Here is a 23535-nt window from a genome sequence, read left to right on the forward strand (position 1 = left end):
TGCCGATCAGATTTAAAATAAAACTGGAATTGGATACAGTGTGAACAAAGCGCTTGGTATCCTCTTCAAAAGCAAAGCAAAGAAACTTTGATTCTTAGAAGGCAATGACAGACAAAAAGAAACATGCCAAGATTACATAAAATTAATAGCAATAGACAGGGGGCCATTCAAACCAAAGGTGAGAGGTGTAAAAGACTAATTAAGGCCACTGGAATCCAGCAATACCATCCATCTCAGAAACGTATGCATATGCATATTACACCAAAGTTGTAAAACAGATATTCTACTGCAATGAGCTTCACAGAGGGTATTTGGACTTGGGTGCGTATGAATGCTTACATGAGTCCTTGACCATTTCACAAGAGTCTGTTGGCATACATGCTTGATCCGAGAGAAATGCATAAGAGTGAGAAACATAAAACATATGTCAAGGTGTCGTTCATCTCAAAGAAACATGAAATTAGACTACTGGAACAATTTTTGATTGACAGTGGAAGTCAAGCTCCTTTCTGAATCACATGACCACGCTTCACTGAGTATCTCAACTTTTCTGATGACACAACAGAGGAACTAGTATACACTGAATCTGACCACACTGTAAGACATTTACCACTAGTTTGCATGCAGGCAATGCCAGCGTTAACTGGAATCTACTGTAAAATCCAGTTTTTCATCAAAATGTTTTTTTTGATTGTGTTTAATTTTAAAAATAGATTAAAAATAATTTTAAAACTCTTTAGAACAGACTACCATCTGGTGTAAAATATGGCTAAAATTGTATTAAAAAATCAAACACTGTCCTGAGAAAGCAACACCGATTCAGCCAATGGTGTGAGTTTAGGCGTGGCTATTTGTTTGCTGACCAATGGCAGACAGGGAAGCATTTGGGAAACCTGTTTGAAAACAATCACTCTCCACTCCTGAATATGCCTACTTCTCTATTATACAATGAAAACATATATATAAAAATATATATATAAATGTATATGAATAAGTCAAAGGGGTAGTATGTCCAAATACACAATATTCATATAAATGCCCAACTACCGAACTATTTCTGAAAAGATTCCAAAGTGTGCATCCATTGGACACTTTACCAACCAATGAGCCAATATAACAATATAACATCCAATATAACACAGATGTAAAAAACGCTTAAATAAATGGTTAAATGCTGATTATTAGTAACTCAAACCCGTTTTTCTAAACCTCTCTACCTAACCATCGGTTGCGCACATCCGCCATGTTTGTAATTTTTTTAACACGTTTTATTCGTGTTTGTAGTTCTGGACCCAATGGATTGTGGCCAATATTAGCCATAAGAGAGCGCACGGATCCACACTTCAAAAATGAATGAAATAGTAGACCATACGGGGATTATTGGCATACTCTTTTCAACATACAATGCTTTGGAACCAGGGGTGGCGCCAGAGAATTTTGAAAGCAGGTGCTGAGGGGGTGCTAGATCAATGACAGGGGGAGCTGGGCAATTAATAGTAAATATGATCAAAACAGGTTATTATTATATATTTTTTTTAATATGAATAATAAAATTGTTATATCTTCTCTGATTATGTAGTCCATATAGGTGCATTTCTCTGCTAAAGGCACTTCCACTGTGGAGATGGCGACTCAGCGCCGGCATTTGGCAACTTCATCTTTGCAGCCGACACTGACTTAGAAAGGACGTTTATTAATAAATAATTAAAATGTCTTCTTTTTCCCTCGATGCATTCATAATCAGCCGGTGCTTTGCGGCAAGCTTTATGCGTGTGCTTGAGTGCGGAATAATATGCTTAAATGCCTATATTAAAGGATGGTTTAGTAAGTTATTATACTAATCAAATATAAACGTGCGACTAGTTGACTAGAAAAATCGTGGACAGGCCTACTTGGCACAAGGAACGGGTCCATTTTTAAAATAAAATAAAGTATTGCATTGCAGTAGTTATGCATGTGTAATGAGTCAAATGTTTTTATTTTATTTCATTTTTATGGGGGTGCTTTGGTTTTTCTTGGGGGTGTTGGAGCACCTGCTAGCCCCTCCTAAGTGCCGCCCATGTTTGGGACACACTTATTTTAATCTCACATACTATGGATAGTATGAACATTGGGACGCAGGGGATGTATCAGAGATGGACTTAACATTGCGAGATACCAACTTGCAAGGCTCTACCAGTTGAGAAATCACAACAGTCAACTTGGATTGAGTGCCTTGATAACCAATCACATTACAGCCTTGACATGACTGAATTTCTGTCAGAGTTTTGTGACAGTCAATAATTGTTTGTAGATATTATAGAAATGAATGAGAAGTGCCACAAACTGAATTCTATCTAATGCTAAATTTCTCATGACTTTCAATTGTAAAACTTATTTTCACAATATTTTCAGTGTAAACTCTAAAAATAGGTCAATCCAAAACAAACGTTTAATAGCAAACATACTGAAGATTAGCCAAAAGACTGTCAATTCATTAAATGATAAGCTTGTTTTCCCACAAAAGCAGTTTAGGCAGCGCATTAAAGCCTCTCCTCTATTGATATCCATCCAAAAAAGGCTTATGCTTTCTTTCCCTGTGTGCCTCAGTGTTAGGGGCCATTCACACCTTGCCTTTTCCATTTTTTTTCTATGTAAACATGCACTCGAAGGATTTTTTATTGACCATAGTGCTCACATCTCGCGCGTTTTGCAGCATCTTGCGAATTAAAGTGTTTAAAAAAACAGCGTTTAACACATTTAAAAGAAGTTCAACTTCTTGAGGCCTTATGTTTTTTCCCCATTCCCCTGCCCGTGTCTCAGATTTTTCAAAGCACCCTTAGGCTATGCATTTTTTTGGAGGCTTACCATAAAGCAGCTTTATATTTACGGATTATATTCATACAACACACACCACTGAGAAATACTTCATCAAATACTGTATATACAGTACATGAACCAAATTTAGTTTGGTGACGACAGTGGATCCTTGTTTGGAAACAACACTAAAACATTTACAATTACATTGAGTTCAGCTGCAAATTAGTTTCAGAGTACATTCCTCTAAAGTTTGGTCAAAATTTGGAGCTTCGTCATACATTGCTGAGAGGTGTTTTTGGTTCACTGGATGCTAGGTTACCTCACTGTCATATAAGACAGTGTGTACAAGACAGCGTTGGCCTTTTGAATGCCCATTGCAGCCAAACCTTCCACAACAAAATCGACTGCCTGTCAGCTATCTGTTCCTTGGCTAACACTCATAGCATAAACTGACTACAGCAACTGGAGCGCTTCACATGAACAAAGTCTGAAGTTTGGTTAAATATAACCTTAGTTCAAGGCTCTGCTGTTTGTTTTCAAGCAACAAAAGCGTGAGTTTGAACCGAGAGACTGTTGCTGAGTACTGCCATAACACCTAAGGTTCAGACTCATTAGCAACATTAGCATCAGGGTGTGTTTACACTCCCACCGTGACAAATGTATCATTAACACTCCTTATGAAGATCACATTCACATTCACAGGCAGCAAAAAGGTGCATTAGAAATGTTAAAATGCCCTTAAGGTGTCACATTTTCTTTGCTTTACGATTTAAAATGAATAAACTGTTTTGACTGGTAGGGTGTGTGTGAGTGTTTGAGACATCTCATGACAGCCTCCCCTTCAATGTGATTCGCTTCATTTATTCAGGGGGCAGATCTATCAGGCTGCTCATTATTTTGTTGCTGCATCCCATTTGAATAAGGTGAATCTTAATCACAGCAGAGGGCAAAAAGAGAGCCTTTCGGGTAACTACTTGCTGTTACCATACACAGCTCAAGGACAAAGCATTATTGGACTGATCATCTAGCTTTAGTGGAATTCCAATGGACCAATTAAAATAATTATTTTGTTTCTCTTTGCAACACTTGATTCTGATTGGTCAATTACAACATTCAAATATATTAGGGCTGCATGTTTAATCAAAATCAAACCGAAATTGCGATATGGCTTAGTGTGAGTATCAAATCACTGAACTGAGAACAGTATTTTTCAGACATGTCTGAAATGTGAACTGCCAAGGGCTTGAACCGAGCAGTTGAGATAAATAAGGAGAAAAAATGAAAGTCTCTTTATGGTTTTGCATGATTTATGTAAAGGGTGAGTTAAGGCTAGTTTAATCACTTTATATGCTGTAAATGTAAAATATCAAAATATCATTATTGGGTGTTTTAATAACAACATCGCGTGACATCATTGCGTGATTATGAAAATTAATTGGTGAATAATTTCTTTGGTTCTTTGAAACAAACTGTCCGAAAGTACCAGTTCATGGAAAAAAATAAAAGCTTTATGGTTTAACGTTTGAAAATGAAGAAATTAAGACAGTTGTGCTGTTAAATAAAATTATTTTATATATATATATATATATATATAAATATATTGTTGATTTTGATTGCTTCCATTGTCCTCATTTGTAAGTCGCTCTGGATAAAATGTAAATATAAATGTATACACTGTATATAATACACAAATAATATACGAGGCAATGTTTCCCATTTTCATCTAGTTTTATTAAAATAACTTAAATAAAAATGTATATAAACTATATAGGCATACTTAAAAACAACAAATTGACATCAATACATTGGTTGTTTTACACTTTAAGACCTTATAAAAAGAAAATAGAAATAAGAAATTATTTAGAAATTATAAACTTAGAATGGTGTAAATATCATTGCTTTTAGATCTTTATTAAACATTGGTTGAAGCCTGTTATTGGCTGATCTGTGTGATTAAGGCCCCTCCTACTTATGTAGAGTGTGTCCAATGGAAGGTGCTGCACATGAAAATGACGAAATATAAAAGGACTGTGAATTTACATCAGGCAAAATGTACGATTCGCCACCCTCGGTTTGGAACAAGCTGGTTCAATGTCGTCCTGAGACTTTTTTGCTGTTTACAGAGCCTAGGGATTTTACAGAGACAGGTGTGATTTCTCAAGATGCCTATTTCAGTGATAACTGACAGGTAACAGGGACACATTAAGCAAGGGCTGTTTTCACTCTGGTGCCTTTTAATTAATAGAAACTGAAAGTGGAGACAAAAAAAACAATGCAAAGAAGTGTGTGTATGTTGGGGGTTGGCTCATAAAATGTCACAAGCGGAATTCAAACACACGAAAATACCTCTGTGCATGCTGTACCCTGCAGGTCATACTTTGCTCTCCATACTTTGCTTCAGTATCAAAAGTGGCACTACAGTTGGTAATTTGATTAATTTCCATGACTTTACATTTTAATGAATCATAATGAATTAGTTTAGTGAATTATTTACGTCATCACTCAAAAATGGTCACAGTCACCATGTGGCATTTTAATATTAAAATGTTTTAAATTATTAATATAATGTTTAATTGTGTTAATTTATTGGAAAACAACATGGGAAAACATGCCTTAATTATTCTTAATCAGTTTTAGTTTATGTAATTAAACATTTACTTGGCAACAATGGCTGTTTAATCGAATGACAGTTCATCTTATTGAAAAAAAAAAAAAAAACATCTGTTGAAGCTATTTCAGAGCAAATACACTGAAACACTACTTTCAAACAGTTTTCACTCAGAAATTGCTAGTAAATTTTGCAAATAATTATAATGAATTGACAAGCAACACATTGAATTAAACATGAAATTTTGAAGTAGAAAGACAAAATGATATTTTCTTCTAAAACACACTCCAGTAATCTTTTCTTTTCAATCTGATGTTTATTTATTTTTTATTTGAAAATGATTTAATAAATGAAGAGATACATGTAAAAGAGTCAAAAAGCTGGAAAAAGTGTGATTTTGATTTGCTATATTGCCCAGCGCTAGTATGGACAGTATGGAGAGAAGCCAAATATCAGTGTGCAGCACCATATGACCATTAGTTAGCCATTAATAGCACCTGACCGACCTCTGGAAAAAAGCCGAGAAATAGCATAAGGAGAGACACCAAAACGTGACCAGTTTATTTTTATCCCAAAGGAGGAAACACATTCTGCTGTTCATTATAAGCTACATCAAATTTACTGAAAAAAAAAACTGTTGCAATTAATAATGCCTAATATCTTCCTGACCCTCTAAATTGCAGAAGAATAGCCAATGCTGGCTGAAAGTGCCAGAATCTGATTGGTTCGCTCTTTAGACATTATGTAGCTCTGCCCCCTTTCAGTGCTGCGCTTGTTGTCTTCCGACTTCCTGTTTGTATTTCCAAAGGTAACGAATTTATGAATATACCGCTCATTTTTTAAATTTCCTGGCATTCATGAGCACTGATGACTTCACCCAATTCCAGTTGCAAAGATCACAGCATATTTGTCCTCCAAAGCCCATTGACCCACAGCTCACAGGTATCCCCAGCGGAAGATAACAGCTGCAGGGGTTCAGGAATCCCCCTCAAACCAGCAGTCTCACTGTCACCATGGGAACAGCTGAAAGATCCACTACAGGTGGTTCTTCATCCCTGAACCCATTTAGTCCAGCCAGTTGAATCTCTTGAATTGCCTGACATGAGCCCTTTTAGGGCTGGCATTCACGCTGAGCACCGAGCAATTCTGTTTGCTCCAGGGGAAGCCCAATGCTTTCCTCTCTATCTCTCTCTCTGTATAAGGATATTGTACAAACTAAACAAAACATAAAGAGAAAACACGTAAACCACGATTTTCTATTAGACCAATAAAAAAAAAAAGCACTTTAAAATAAATAACCACAGTTCACCTTTTTCAGCGCAGGATCTGAAACTAAATGTAACGATCTATCTTTTCAAATAAGACTAATTTCTAGATTTGATTCTTGTGAATTCAGTGCTTTTAGTCGGTCTGACAGTAACAGAATCTCATAATCCAAAACGAATAATAGGATTTGCACCTACAGGATGTATTTATGGATACATCAGACTGAAGTAAACAAACATTAAAAAAGAAGAAAAGGAAAAAAAAAAACTTGGACAACGTTCAAGCTAAATATACTCTGGAAACTGAAATACTTTATTGTTTTTCCCGAGAGAAATTCATTTTGAAAGCCAAGGTGATTCACACATACACAACAATACATAATCTTCTAATTATTTTATAAAAAATGCCATAAATAATAGTACCATTTATTAGTTACAATTCTGGGTCACACTTTATATTAGGTGGCCTTAACTACTATGTACTTACATCAAAAAATAAGTACAATGTACTTATTGTGTTCATATTGTATTGCAAAACACTTTTGCTGCTATTGAGGTGGGATACGGGTAAAGTTAGGGACAGGTTTGGTGGTATGGGTAGGTTTAAGGGTGGGTTAAGGTGTAAGGGATGGGTCAACAGTGTAATTATAAATGTAATTACAGAAATTAATTACAGATGTAATTACACATAGGTATTTTTAAAAATATAAGTACAATGTAAACACATGTATGTACACAATAAGTGCATTGTACCAAATTATTAATTTAAATGTAAGTACATAGTAGTTAAGGCCACCTAATATAAAGTGGGACCCAATTCTGGATGCTGAGTGGTCAATACAGCTGTGCTAAAATACAAAATATGTGTATGAAACACAACTTCATGCTCACCTATCATAGCAGATTGTTTTGTTGCATAGTAACATGGCAGTTTTTGAATTTGATTAATAAAATAATATTTTACAGCTGCAGTACAGAACCTTGGCCTTTCTATTACCAACTGTAGTTGAAACATAAAATTGTATGTTAGCTGTGGAATAGCCTAGTTCAATTACGTAAGCTGTGCTCTTCTGCGTGGATAAATCTGTTTCAAGGAATCCCCCATAGTTACCAGCGATCACTGTAAAAAATGCTATAAGCTAAGATTAACCTCTGGTGCTCCTCATTTGAGAGTCACACTTGTGATCTTCATGGTCAAAAGTGACTGGTCACCTATAATTTTATGTAATTTATGCAATAATTATGATCAATTTCTTCCCATTGAAAATAATACTTTTTAAATATATATATATAACTTTTCAATTGATGCAGCATTTCATGTTAAAATAGAGTCAATGCCTTTAAAATCCAATTTTTTAAGCCAGATTAGTGCCATCTGGTGGGAGTAAAATAAGAAAAACATCTGCAATTCCATGGTTTAGCCCATAGATTCCTATATACTGTAGCTGTATATAAAAGCCCTAAACATTCTCTAATTGTTTTTAGACATAAATACTTATTTTTTATTAAGTTGTGGGTTTAAATATTTATTTAGATATTCTCAAAGACAACTTTTTGTAAAGTTTTAGTTTTTTTTTTTTTTAACGTTGATTTGAAGCATCAGTTTTTGAATTATTATTACTACAGTCAAACCTGAACACAGAGAAAGCATTTTGTTACACAAAACAATAAAATTCTATAAAAATGTAACAAAAATGAACAGGAATGTTTTATTAGAGCTTAATTCTTCTGGGTCTGATCTGATTTCAGTTTTCTTACTTGTTTTGGCTATATGTTTATAGCCATACCAATTCATTTGACTGTGTATAATTGCGTATGTGTGTGTGTGTGTATGTGAGTGTCTGTTTTGCAACTTGATGTTTTAATGTGCAACCCCTTCCTTGCCGTCCACTTTTTTACTGCACTGTAGTTGAATTATTGCTTTTATTTTACATATTTGCTGTATTACAGTCACACCAGTTCATATGTGTTTGTTTGTTTGTTTGTGTGTGTGTTTTGCACTCTTGATGTTTTAAAGTGTAACCCCTTCATTGCTGTCCACTTTTTTACTTCACTGTTTTACTTCACTTTTTTACTTCACTGCCTCTTAAAAAGTCTGCATCTTGAATAAGTTGCAACTTATTCTTGAATAAGTTTGCGTCTCTTAAAGCTATTAAGTCTCTTTAGCTATGTTTCCATCCAAAGTTGTGAATTTAACAACAAATTACGATATCACATAAAACATTTGCAAATATGGTGTGTAATGACATCAGTGTGCTTTTTAGTTCAGTTATCCAATCACATGATCTGTTGAGGCAAAGTCACGTGACTTTTTGATGTGCATCAAGACATTAATTAAATGGGTTTACAGTGTAGTTTATGCACACGTTTTCTCATCGGATAATAAATCCTCAGACTCAGTTGAGAGCATGCATTTTTATGTACATTTTTAGAATTTATGCACATCTTGACATTTCCATCCAGCATTTTTTATGCAACATCCCAAAATTTTTTATGGTATATCCCAAAACAACAACATCAGTTATAGAATAGAATAGAATGGAATGGAATGGAATGGAACTGAACGGAACGGAACGGAACGGAATAGAATAGAATAGAATAGAGGAACTGCAGCATATACTGCTAAATGTCTCCCTCTGGTGGCACGATGAAACCTTATTCAGAATAGTGTGACACGTGATATTTACACAATTACATCCATTTACAAAGTTCTAATGTATCTTGAGAAAGCACTGGAAGTACATAACCATTGGATACTGCCAATTTTGCCTATTCTTTTTATCCTATCCACCTGAGTCACTGGAATTTGGGATTCGTTCTGGGCAATTTCACGCAATCTGCTCTCCACTGCCAATCAAAATGAATTGTGTCCTAGCTAAATGTTTTCCCTGTCATGTAGTTCCCAAATTGCTGTCCCATCCAGCTTATCCTGCTTTCTGTCTGATAAAAGTTTCTTCACCTACAAGAGTCCTGTACTAACTGAGCAATCGCTGTTGAGATGAATGAGACAAGTCACAATCCAAAATATCTGAAAATTGCGCCATCTAGTGACACAATAACAAACTGTCACAATCTTGCCTGACGAAGACATGCCTGAGAAATGGGAAAACAAGTCAAGAATGAAACCAAATCAGATGATTTAGCAAAATTATGACACAGCTCTGTACTTTTCTGTCTTGCACTGAACTAAATTTGTTTAACAACATGGTTTTATGAGTCAGTGAGGCAGATGTTGATTTGAAATGTCCTTAGAGACAAACAGAATTAACATGCGCTGTCGGCCGTGACCTCGGGAAAACGCTGAGCCATGATGAAAGAATTAAAAAAGGTGAACTGTCTCATTCTGAGATATTCTCTGCACTCCTCTTCATGAATGAACTGATTAAAGAGTGCTATTGGAAATCATTCTGAATGCTTTCACAAAGGATTGTTGCTGGATCTGGTTTATGAATACTGATGTTTTGTAGGCTATACCGCTGAATACATAATCAGCATCAGATACTGGCTCCAACAAACAGATCTGAGCATGTTCAGGATAACCTCCAATGACATCAGCCTCCCTCGTCTCCATAGAAACTGCAGCAGGGCTCTCAAAATATTCACTGGTACATTGAAGTAAACTATAGCCATTGCAGGACATTGTGGCCTGATACACAGTCGGCTGGACAGCTTGCCACCAATCAAGTGTGGGCTTAAAATTTTAGAAAATTGCATGAGGTGGTTCATCAGCAACCTTAAGGGTCTTTGAACCCTCACAGAGAGGGGTGAGTTAACACAGGGCATCCCAAACCACTGATAGAAGTTGCCTTGATATTCAAAAGAGCACATTTTCTCTTTCAGATTCAAAAAGCATACATCCGATAGATACTGAAGAATGAATTTGCCAGAAATGTACGAATGCATTAGAAAGTCCAGTTTGATGTTTCTGATGTAACACAAATCATGCATAAGTTCATAATAATGGACATAAGACATTCACTTCCAAACACAAGACAATCATCAGTTGAACTTTATAATGGATAATTAAGTAAATGGCATTGAAAGGAACTAGGAACACTACAGGAAAAACAAAATGACTTCTCTCTGAGTGATTCTTTGGTGGTTTGGGCTTTTCAAAGTAAGTTTAATCTAACTCAACACAGAATAAATTTAAAGGAAGGTTTCACCCAAACATTCAGATTCTGCAGTCATTTCTTCACCTTTAAGTTTGCTGAAGTTGGTCATGTGACTTTTTTTTGGTGGAAAACAAAAAGCTGTTCAAAAGTTTGAGATCTGAAAGTTGTTTATGTTTTTATTTTTATTATTATTATTATAGGATGCATTTATTTGATCAAAAATGCAGAAAAAAAACAGTAATATTCTGAAATGTTATAATTTAAAGTTGTTTTCCCATTTGAATGATCTGATTTTAATTTAGTGATGCAAAACTGAATTTTCAGCATCATTACTCCAGTCTTCATTGTCACATGATCTTTCAGAAATCAGTCTAATATGCTGATCTGGTACTCAAAAAACAGCCTATTATTATCAATGTTGAAAAGTTTGTGCTATTTAGTGCAAGTTGTAATGTTTTTATAGAAATCTTGATACGTGTGTTTCAGGACTCTTTCATGAATACAAAATTTCAAGGAGCAGCACTTATTTGAAACAGAAAACTTTTGTAACATTGTGACTTCCACTGACTTTCACTATTGACCATCTCCATTTAATGGATTACAGCTGAACAAAAGGATGTGTGTGTGTGTGTGTGTGTGTGTGTGTGTGCGTGTGTGTGTGCGTGTGTAATTGTAATACCTCAAACTGTTGAACGATACTGTGTACAGAATGTTCAAGCTGCTATTTTGCACCAGTCGTACAGAGCACTTTGTTTTGTTTTTGTTTTGGAGCTTCACTTTGTCACCATCCACTTTGAGTGTATGAACAAAAACCTTCTTCAAAACTCTTCCTTTTGTGTTCCACATAAGAAAGTACGTCTTACAAGTTTAGAACAACGGGTGAGTAAATTATGAAATAATTTTCATTTTTGTGGTGAACTATCCCTTTAAATGCACAAATCACTACACAGCTAGCTTAGTCTGGAGTTAAGATGGTTGAAAGGCCCTAAATAGCACATCCTGTCTCTTACCTGGACTCTTGTCAAGGAAAAGGCAGCAATGTGTCTGCAGTATCCATGGTAACACCTGTGGCAGATGGAGAAATGAAGATGGAAATCGTACAATGGAGTAAATTTCACACACAGAGAACGAGACAATCGGTGAATGGAGGGAAGAGGATGAAGAGATGAGATAAACCATTTCCCTGTGACAGGGGCCATACTAACTCAAGTTAATGAACTCATCGACCTCCTGACTTTGAATGTGGGGGAAATAAAATGACATACATCTCCACAATTCACAGCTTACTCCTTAACCCTCGGCATACAAATAAATACTACTCTGCACTTATTCTGGTGAAATCACACAAAGCATTGACTTATACTATGTGAGATGCACATGACGTCATCACTGTTTAGCACTGGCAACAGCAGGTGGGTTAACACATTAATTAAGACTATTTATGGCATCAGCAGAAACGTCTGTAGTTTTTGGAATGACACGTGAATCATTTCCATAATCTAAGTTAAACGCTCTTGGCTAGAAGTCAGTCGCTAATATTGATGATTAGAAGACTATTAAAACACTGTTTTATTTCCATCAACACCAGCTGCAATACCTTTTTCAGAGCTGACATTCTCCAGAGGCTCGTAGCATCGCTTCAGTCCTTGATGTGAATGCGGATGGTGTTTGTAAGCACACAGGAACGGGCAGGTGTGTATCAGTAGTCCATGGTTTTAATATACACACGTGTTCAGCTGCAGTGCGCTCGCATCAGCAGAAACCCCGCAGACCCTCCGCATGATGCGCCGGACGCTCCTATAAAGCACCGCTGCTTCTTTTACTACATAAACTGCCTTATCACAACTGTTTTCTTCATCTGATTAAAGAAACACAAATGAAGCTTATGAAGACTGAAAGTGGCCATGGTGGAGAGACATTCAAATAAAGCGTCATTGCAATAAATAACTTGACAACTTTTGAGGCGCTTCGTCCACGAGGGGGAGCCATGCACAGATAGATAGATAGATAGATAGATAGATAGATAGATAGATAGATAGATAGATAGATAGATAGATAGATAGATAGATAGATAGATATGAACAAAGAATTTAAAATAACCACCAATTAAAAATATAAATGGTTGTCCGTGGATGGAATTCAGATCCTGGGAGGTTGGCTAATGATCTCAGAACTTTGGCTAACATTCTAGTAAGGTTAATTTCAATTTAAGAACAAACATTAATACAACATTTAATGAGAATTTTAAACAACTTTAAAGGCAATTTTCTCAATATTTAGAATTTTTTTTTTTTTTTTGCACCCTCAGATTGCAGATTTTCAAATACCTGTAGTTGTATCTCAGCCAAATATTCTCCTATCTTAACAAACATCAATGGAAAGATTATTTATTCAGCTTTCAGATGATGTATAAATCTAAATGTTTTTTAAAAATTGACCCTTATGACTGTTTGTGGTCCAGGGTCACGTATATCAGCACTTCTAACATCAGGTTGTCTGCAGATGTCCATTCTGTCATGGTAGTAGTTTTTCACCTCACTGAAGCCTAGTCCTAGAAACACAGATTCCAACACACACACATAGAGAATATGCAACTTCTTTAAGGTTGAGTGGCTCAGACTCCGGTACTTTCCAAAAACATACAGATAATGAGTGCAGTTTCTTAGAGAGAGAGAAGTTCAGACAATATTCAACATTATTCTTTAATATCCAGGGATGGAAAACAAAGTAAATGTGTTAACTTTGAGTTGGTCACGTAGCTGAGGGGCCCTGATGACCTTTGTGACATAAGCTGTCAAAGTGGGCCTGAGGATATGTTTAGCATATGGAGAGGACCTTCTGAAAAACAAGAAGAGACCACATTCCAGTAACAGAATACATCTGTGGCTAAATACTAAATTATGATATACTCATAACTAGGGATGGGTATCGTTTACATTTTATCGATACCGATACCGATACTGCTTATCGATACCGGTACTTATCAATACTCTTATTGATACTATTTGGTGCAAAAAGATATGTTGTGAAAAGTTGTTGAAAATTTCAAGTTATTTTATTACTGCAACTGTATTAAAGTTCTTCAGTCAAGAGCAGTGATTTATTTTTCTCTTTGTGATTTATTTTATTAACATTAAAGGCATAGTTCACCCATAAGTGAAAATTGTCATCATTTACTCACTCGTTGTAAACCTGAATGGGTTTCTTTCTTCTGTTGAACATAAAAGTTATTTTGAAGAATGTGGGAAACCAAACAGTTGCTGGTCCCCAGTGACTTCCATATATATATTTTTTCCTACTATCGAAGTCAGTGGGGACCAGCAACTGTTTGGTTTCCCACATTCTTCAAAATATCTTCTTTGGTGTTCAGCACAAGAATAAAAATTAATACAGGTTTGGTACAACATGACAGTGAGTAAATAATGACAGAATATTAATTTTTGGGTGAACTATCCCTTTAATGACAAATGACAGCATGTGTAGGTCCCTTTAAGAGAATGCATCCGTTTCTCCCGCAACTGTTTACTTTCACTTTAGACATAACTGTGTTTATATGTAAACCTTGTGTGTTTTTGACAATATTGGCGCAATCAGACGATAACTAAGATAACTAATCAGGTGTAACGTGCTCTGAATAAGGCATGTCAAAACAGCACGTTAATGAAATGTTTAACTGGCAAGGCTTTAAACTAAAGCACATGCAAATAATGTACCTTTACGAATAAGTGCAGTGTCTTGTGAGTGTACTCTACCGCTGAATTATCATTTGATGTGAATGTTTCTCGCGAGTTGCACTTGGAGGTGGAGTCGGGAGACATAGTAAGCGCATTGCTTGAGGTAGATGTTGTGTTTTAATAGTAAATGTTTCATTACATTACTAGTGTTGCCTCCTTTGTTCACTATTACACTACTGCATGCATATTGCATCTGACACTGGTGTCATTTAGTTTTGTAACACGAGCCCACACTTTCGAACATTTCACTCTTGCCGCCACTGATTGCACGAAAACACACACCGCGCATGCGCACGGATTTCACACACAGGTAGAGCAAACGACAGCCACATCATTCAGTGAAGAAAAATGACAAACAGCAGCTTCTAATTCGCCATTAACATTGAAGTATACGGAGATAAAACAACACAAGTATCCATAACAGTATCGTTTGTCCTGAACCTTATTGGTAGTCCGGTATTGACCCAATTACGTACCGGTCCAAAAAAATACCGGTTCTCGGTACCCATCCCTACTCATAACGTTATTCAGTCAACTAAAATCAAACAGGTTAAATACTGATTCAAAATTTGATTAACAAAGGATATATATGGAAGCGGCCATGGATCCAGTATTCCACTGCTTCATTCCCCTGTTTTAGACCACAGTGGGGTCCAATACCCCACGTCTAGTCTACCAAGTGAGGCCGCTACGGAAGGCGGAGTGGTGACGCATGCTCCCCTGGTGGGTCACATTTGTCTCTTCACCCCATCATGGACATGCCGGAACCTAATAATTCCGATCCCCATGGCAGGGGCTCTCCCACCTTCCACTCACAACAGAGCATTGATGTTGTCCTTCATCAGCTGGTGATGCAGGCAGACGCATATCGTCCTCCTCCGGATTTACGGTTCTACAAGCAGACTTGAAGAGATATGAAATATAACAATGAGCAAGCATCCAAATACTTAAACATAATAGGAGCAGACCTAAACATCAACCTAAAGCATGCAGCACATATTTCAATATGCCCATGACTACGTCTTCAGATACAGCAACAAATTCAGCCCAAGCCTCCTCTGCAAATTCTTCCACAAAGTCACATCAGTGTAGCCTATATAGATCTGTACTGTAAATGCAAACATCCAAGCTAGAGCTAAAGCAGAAGGCTCCTCAGGGTCAGACATGAAAGTTGACCCATTGGAACTGAGCCATACAAGATACATAGACTTGTAACCAAACACATCTGTTGTTTTAACCTTTTTTAAGAAAGCATTAATATAAATCACATGAGCCATTATTGGCTTTAGCTTAGGATAATGCTTAGTAGCATTGGCCATTTCAGCAACACATGAATCAAGTTTAGCACAGTTACCGTGCCTACACTTTGGTCTGACTGCATGTACCTTGTAAATCATACATTTACCTAAAGTTGGCTTGGAGTGCAGATCCCTATACTCTTGTACTGACGGCAGTACCCCGTATTTAGGATTTAAATCAGGATGATGACGGCTATATGATTACATCAGCACTTATAACAGCCAATAAGTGACCGCAAAACAGCTGCTGTACGGCTTCGTTTAATAGTGGAGACGGAGGAAGCTGCTTCTTGAAGTTTTGTAGTAACACGATTGTCTGTATAATATGTTGAACACGTATCACAACCGATAAGGAGAAAGAGAAGCACTGGGGTGAAATCGCCTCAGTTTTGAACATACCGGGTGAGTGAATGCTGCTAGCACGCTAGCTAACATATGTAAACATTGCTGACGGGCTGCTGCGTGAGATCACGTGAGGCGCTCCCTCTGGCATGATAATCTTAATAATATCTTGTAGTGTGTGATGCGCCACGAATTTCAAATTTTGTAGTGTGTGCATGTTTAAGATTTGAGGGAAGATAATCTGCAAAGATTGGCTTGGACACAAGAATCGGGGTAGTATAGTATCCCACTATTCCATAAGGTGGTCTGCTGGGAACTCATTGGCCCAGGGCAGGTGAGTAGGACTTATTCCCCACCTAGGTCCACTGATGAAAGGGTCGGCTAGCATCGGCATGTTGTAAAGCTGGACAGGAAGCAATAGTCTCTCTGATACTCACAAACACATCTCTTCCATTAATTGGATGAGTTCTGATCCTGGTTTTTCTCCTTTCATGGATTCTGTAAGAGGCTTAGACAGACACATACTGGCGGCAGTATTTCAGAAGTCCCATTACTTGCCTTAGACCAATGACAGTGTTTGGTTTTGGCAGTTCGAAAATGGCCTTAATTATTTCTGGAGTGATCTTTTCTGCCATGAACTCTGATAATCTGACCCAGATAGGTTACTCTGGGTCGTGCTAGCTGTGCTTTCTTCAAATTTACTTTGAAACCCCTGTTTGCGAGAGCTTTCAAAACAGTTTGTTTAGCAATCAAATGTTTAAACTTTTTTGGGCTAGCAATCAATGTCATCTACATACTGGAGAATGACAGACCTGTCAGATTCAACTGTCTTGTGAACAGGGTCAATAAATGATGCAAGAACTTTTTTACAGAACTTGTCTAAATGGCCAAACTTGCCACAACGTTTACACTTCCTAGAGGGGTGCCTACAATCACGGGCAAGGTGCCCTTTCTGTCCACCTTTAAAACATTCTCTATCATCAGGTGGATTTGTTTTAGTAGCAGACTCTTGACTTAAATTTGAATCATTTTGACTCTGTAAACGACTCCAGCTCACAGCACACCACTGAAGCAGTCTGTCCAACTTGGAATGTGAACAGAGCCAGAAATAAGCAAATCTATGTACTGCTTTGACAGTCCACTAGTGGCAGATTCAATCACACGAGCAGAGTCATAGTCTTCAGGAATATTATTTACAGCACAATAATTTTCGTATGCTGCACGGAAACGCTCAGCATAATCTAGGGGGCTCTTACCAGGCCTCTGTTTAACCTGAGTCACACTTTTCCAGGGAAATGATCCCCAGCCCAATATTTCCTGCACCTTTTCTTTGTATTCGCTATATGCTTCGTAGTAATCACGCCGTGTCTCTGGAACCCTGGGATTAAATAGAATGGCCTGAACCTTGATTAATTTACTGGTTGGGACCAGGCTTTCTACAAGAACTTGAACATCAGCTATTCCCAAATTTAGATGTCTAGCAATGAATTCTAATTTAACCCACAAGGGTTTATTTGAGTTAGATAAAAACATTTTGCTTGCAGGATTGAAACCTTTTAAATTGTTTGAGGCTGTGAGTCTAGTCCGCTCACCAATCTCATAAGCAGCCCCCATCTCTGTGTTTCTCTGATCATCGTCAGGAGCAGCCGTGGCCCTCCCCTTAGGGGTGACCATGCACTGGTCCATAGGGGAAAGAGAAACTTCAGATTTGTTGTTATTGTTTGCTTGCAAGGTACGAAGCTCTGAGGATTCTGGATATGGGGGAGGGCCACTTGCAGCAGAAATATCCAGCAAACTTGGTACTTCACTATAAGGGCTATCGGCCTGGTTCTCGGTCTGCGGGTGTGGTAAGATGGTCGGTGCAGTGGCTAAACAGACAGCAGAAAAACCTCCAGAGATGTCCATGGAGAAATTGGTTTTAATTCCAAGTGCCACAAATTCCAAAAAGGTGTAACAAGGCCATAGCAAAAAGTCCATTGTAAATAAGAAAAAATTACTCAAGAAAAAAAACAAAAATAAACAATTCAAAATACAACTCAATTCATCACAAAAATAGGATACACAGTTGACTACTAGTCCAACAAACACCTTCTCTCTCTTCCAAACATTACTCTGTTCTTTTATAGGTTTAATCTCCTCCTCCATTTTTGAACTGATCAATCATAACCCCTCATCAGTTAGTAACTGCACATTATCCAAGTTACAGAGGATTTATAAGATTACAAACAGCACCTTAATAATCAATCATCTCTAACAAGTTATATAATTAACTTGAAAAACATCAAACATATTACCATTCATGTAATTTAGGCCTAAACATTCTTAATAGACAAACTCCTCCCCTTCAGGGTAACATAGTCAGCTTCCTGTTTGCGGGCCCCTCCTACTAGCCAGATCCAGGAACCGGTAAGACAAAGAGACATGAACATTAACATACAAACATTGATTGTCCAACTTCACCCTGAATATTTCATTCCGATAACAGTCATCATGGAATGTGCACCTTTCATGTGACTGCCACTGGAGTAAACTAACAAAATAAAGATCTTCCAAAACAGTTTGGTCTGAGTTTTCCTTTAAGATGAAACATAAGTGCTACATCACATTTTCTCCCCTTCACCCCCTCTGGATGGTCTGAGTTAGGCAAACGGGATAAATAATCAGCAATAAAATTATTTTTACCTGGACAGTGCTCAATTATAAACACATATGGCTGCAGAGTCAGACACCAGCGCAGTATCCTTGAATTACTGTTCTGCATTGTTTGCATCCATTTCAATGCCCGATGATCAGTTCGTAACGTGAATTCACGTCCAAGCAGGTAGTACCGCAGGGAGTCCACCGCCCACTTAATGGCGAGACCTTCCTTCTCAATTGTTGAGTATCTCCGCTCTCTTTCAAAGGGTTTCCTACTCAAAAACAGCACTGGTCTTTCATCATTCGCCTCTCCCTGGATTAGTACTGCGCCCAGCCCAACATCAGATGCATCCACCTGTACAATAAATCTCTTAGAGAAATCGGGACTCTGCAACAGTGGTTCATGGCATAACAAGTCTTTGAGAGAACTAAAGGCTTCTTCACACTCATTGGTCCAACAGAATTTAGCAGGACTCTTCTTGGTCAAATTAGTCAATGGAGTTGCCAGTGATGCGAAATGAGGAATAAATCGTCGATACCAGCCAATTAGACCAAGAAAAGACCTCACTTGCTTTTTAGTTTGAGGGAGAGTAATGTTTTGAATAGCCTTGAGCTTTTCCACTTGTGGCTTGATCCGTCCATGTCCTAGCAAGTACCCCAAGTACCTCACCTCCGTCTGAGCCCATGAACATTTAGTGGTGTTAATTGTGAGCCCAGCTTCCTGAAGCCTCTTCAAAATGTCAGCAAGGTTCTGCAGATGTTCCTGCCACGATCCACTGTATATCACTACGTCGTCAAGGTAGGCAGCTGCATATTTCTCACATCCTGACAATACACGATCCATTAACCTTTGGAACGTGGCCGGTGCTCCATGTAAACCGAAGGGCATAACTGTATATTGATATAACCCAGTGGGAGATTGAAATGCAGTATAGGGCTTGCAAGAGGGATCAAGTGGCACTTGCCAATATCCTTTACATAGGTCTAAGGTAGTCATATAGGATGCTTTACCCAATCTCTCAATTAGCTCATCAATACGAGGCATTGGATAGGAATCAAAACACGATACACTGTTTAACTTTCTAAAATCAGTGCAAAACCTAATTCCTCCATCCTTTTTAGGGACCAGTAGTATGGGACTTGACCACTCACTGTTGGACGGTTCTATAATCCCCATTTCCAGCATGGTCTCAATCTCAGTCCTTAGCCGTTCTATCATCTTCTCCGGAACTCGATAAGGTTTCTGCCGAACAGGAGTGTTGTCCTTCAAGATGATGTTATGTGCAAGTATCTCTGTACGGCCAGGTCTTTCCTGGAAAACAGAGGGAAAAGATTGAACAACCTCGCTTAATTGTTTGTGTTGGTGGTTTTCCAAATGTGAGAGGCCTCCTGGAAACTCCTGAGTTGATCGAACCGGCTCCATATCGGTTTCATCCTCTTCCTCCACTACTGCCCTCACCATCATCACTTGGTCTTTGAGACCTTGAGGGTCCTCGAGATCAGACACCCTCTCCTTGAATTCCCTCAAGAGATTCACATGTAGGACCCGTTCAGGCTGCTTTCTTTCGGGACATAAAATTTCATAGGTTACGGAGCCCAGTTGTCGGGTAACAACATACGGACCCTGCCACTTAGCCAACAATTTACTTGTACCTGATGGTAGCAGTACCAGAACTTTCTGTCCAGGCTTCAAGTCCCGTTCCCGAGCATGTGTGTCATACCATACTTTTTGTCTTTGTTGAGCAGCAAGTAGATTTTCTTTGGCCAGAGTCCTAAAGTTCTCCAACTTGTCCCTCATCCGTAAGATAGAAGAGGCGATACTGCACTGGGCTGGTTTCTCTGCTGTCCATCCCTCTTTGAGCACATCCAAGGGGCCATGAACTTGCCTGCCAAACATAAGCTCGAAAGGAGAGAAACCTGTTGAGCATTGAGGGACCTCTCTATATGCAAAGAGAAGAAAAGCAAGCCATTTATCCCAATCCCTCCCAGACTCGTCAACAAACTTCTTAAGCATGTTTTTTAATGTACCGTTAAAGCGTTCTACAAGACCATCAGTTTGGGGGTGAAGTGGCGTAGTTCTAATTCCCTTAATGCCTAGTTGCCTGTACAATAATTTCATCAGTTTAGCCATGAAATTTGTTCCCTGATCTGTAATAATTTCAGAGGGAACACCAACCCTGGATATTAATTCAATCAAACGTCTCACAATGTGTTTAACTTGGATTGAACGCAAAGGGTACACCTCTGGATATCTAGTAGCATAGTCACAGATTACCAGTGCAAATTGGTGCCCCGAACTACTCTTTACCAAAGGTCCTATTATATCCATCCCTATACGATCAAATGGAGTTCCAATTATAGGCAATAGTCGCAGATAACTTCGATCTGATTTACGAATGGGTGCTACCATTTGACATTCAGAACAAGTTTCAGTATTCTTGCATATCTTGATACATTTTTGGCCAATAAAACCTTTGACTGATTCGTTCATATGTTTTCCGTTGACCTAAATGTCCTGACCAAGGGATGGTGTGACCCAGATGTAAAATCATCTGATGCAGTGCTTTGGGTACCACCAGTCTAGGACTCTCTTTATCAGCAAGGTACAAAAGGTTGTTCTTTAAAATGTACCGATCCCCCCCAAATTTTGGTACACCCACAGGCTTGCCATCTACCTCACACAGCTTCTGGAACAGGGGCTGTAAAGTGACATCGGCTTTTTGCAACACCCTAAAATTATCAGGAACCTGCCAACAAGAGTTAACTAACTCCAACTCGGGGTCAGAGATTCTGGGTAAACTGTGTTGTGCCTTATCTTTCCCCCTATGCTTTTCTTGACGTCGCGGTCTTTTACATTTTTTATCTTTCCCCACTGTACCAAACAAATCAGCATTAGGAAGAGGTTGCAACCCTTTAGTCTGAGAACGTGTAACTACAGCACATAACTTGGACACTAAACCCACCAAATCAGTTAGACAAGGAAAATCTTCCCCAAGCACCACATCATATGCTAATTTATCAACTACACCCACCCTTAACAGGTATGCCTGTTCATCAATCATGTAGAACCTGGTCGAAAAGAACGCACACACATGTGTAACTTAAGTCACGTTCCACTGGAAACTAATCTAACTTCATCAGCTCGTAAAATGAGCAAATGACCAACACAACGCTTCCATTCTATGACTAGCGTCCGGCCATACTCCCCTTTTCACCTCGAGAGACTCGTAAAACATGATAAGGTGAGGATGAAGGCCCGCGCTACATCTGTTCGGAGTTTAACAACCCATAATTACTCCTTTGGAGAAGCTCCAGAACCAGAGCGTTCACGATACTGCGACCCCGCTAACATAAAATACCTTTCCGATAAACAAAATTTGACTGACTTACGACTTCGTCTCAGCAAAGAGGATCACCAGAGACACACAACGTGATACTCCTCATGACCTCACGACCTCAGCTCTGGTTTCCCGCCTTCTAAAGGAATGTGCCTTTTTCTTCTTTCCAAAAGGGAAAGAACACCCAACATTGTATGGACAAAGGATCTTCCAGAAAGGACTTCTGCTATTAAAGAGCAATATACTCAAGAGACTGTAGTTATCAGAACTTAGGATATTTTAATCTGTGACTTAAACCATTTAGTAGGTAAAATTATAGGTATTCAATATATAACTATCTCATGTTTGGTATTAAATTTCACGTTATGCTGATTCCAGTACATTGAAATAGATGAAATGTTGACTTTTATCCTCACAAGGTATGATTATAACACTTTGTAGAAATCTGCTAGTATATTGTGGCTCAGGTGACATTTATGAGCAGATAATGTATGCACGAAATATTAGTCATGTTGGGCGGGGCTCCGCCCTACAGAGACAATGTGATTGGTCAGACAGTGACTAGGATGGACTTAATTCTGTCCGATAAAAACAGACACCCCAACTTTGAACCCAAGCTCAGAAAAAAAGAACGGGTTGAAACAACTGGTGAAACTGCAAGAAACGTGGCTGAAAGTCTGGGCGTTGCCCCTCGATCGTGCGGTGAAACATCTGGCTGACCATCAAAAGACTTCAACACTCTGTCCACGTCTGACCAAAGAAAACTTGCAAAGCTGCTGCGTAAGAACTTCAAACTCGCTATTCGCGCGCTACCAGAGAGCCATCAAATCCAAAGGAGGAATCCCGAGTGACGTCACGCGACAACAAAACGTCAGCAGGAAAGGTCCTGGGTTTCCCTTCAGCAACCTCAAGTACAGCCTTCAAGTCCAACTCACGATAAGTAAACAAACAAATCTCTTATTCGCTGAAGCTGGTTGAATTGAATGAATCGTTAAAAGATAACAATAACTGAGTCTTCCGTTTGTGACGTCCCCAAGGTCGTCCTTATTCTCAAGCAAAGAGAATAGTTAACCTCCTTCAAACTGCTTTGATCTTGCCATAATATGTGTATGTGTGTGTATGTGTTTTGGTTATTTGTATTGTACCCTAGAATAGTAAATAAACGCTTGATTCATTTTTTTTAATGAATAGTCTGGTGCCTTGATTTTCAAATCTTAAATTATTTGCCATAGATCGTGTTACCTGTTGCTCAGGCAAATTTCCCAATCAATTCTGTATTCTTATCAACAATAAGAAGCATTGCTGAATTATACGGTATTAATACACGCGGGACGAGTTGTTAATAAGGTATAAATTATACAATTTTGATTAATATCAATTAATCAGATCAAAACCGAAT

At 38.2% G+C, this 23535-nt stretch overlaps 1 protein-coding gene across 4 annotated transcripts in view; it reads right to left on the minus strand.

Moving 5' to 3' along the window:
- The window catches only part of dlgap2b (discs, large (Drosophila) homolog-associated protein 2b), a 135121-nt gene extending 122546 nt beyond the window's left edge, over positions 1-12575 (minus strand). For all 4 annotated transcript variants that reach the window (XM_058756140.1, XM_058756139.1, XM_058756145.1 and 1 more), the window contains exons 1-2: positions 12385-12575; positions 11798-11852 (exon numbers count right to left, since the gene is read on the minus strand). In XM_058756140.1, the coding sequence (XP_058612123.1) occupies positions 11798-11852; positions 12385-12402 (73 nt within the window). In that variant the 5' untranslated portion in view covers positions 12403-12575. The remainder of the gene's footprint in view (positions 1-11797; positions 11853-12384) is intronic.
- Positions 12576-23535: the final 10960 nt, after the last annotated feature.

The sequence above is a fragment of the Onychostoma macrolepis genome, chromosome 20, assembly GCF_012432095.1.
Source record: "Onychostoma macrolepis isolate SWU-2019 chromosome 20, ASM1243209v1, whole genome shotgun sequence".
Taxonomy (NCBI): Eukaryota; Metazoa; Chordata; class Actinopteri; order Cypriniformes; family Cyprinidae; genus Onychostoma; species Onychostoma macrolepis.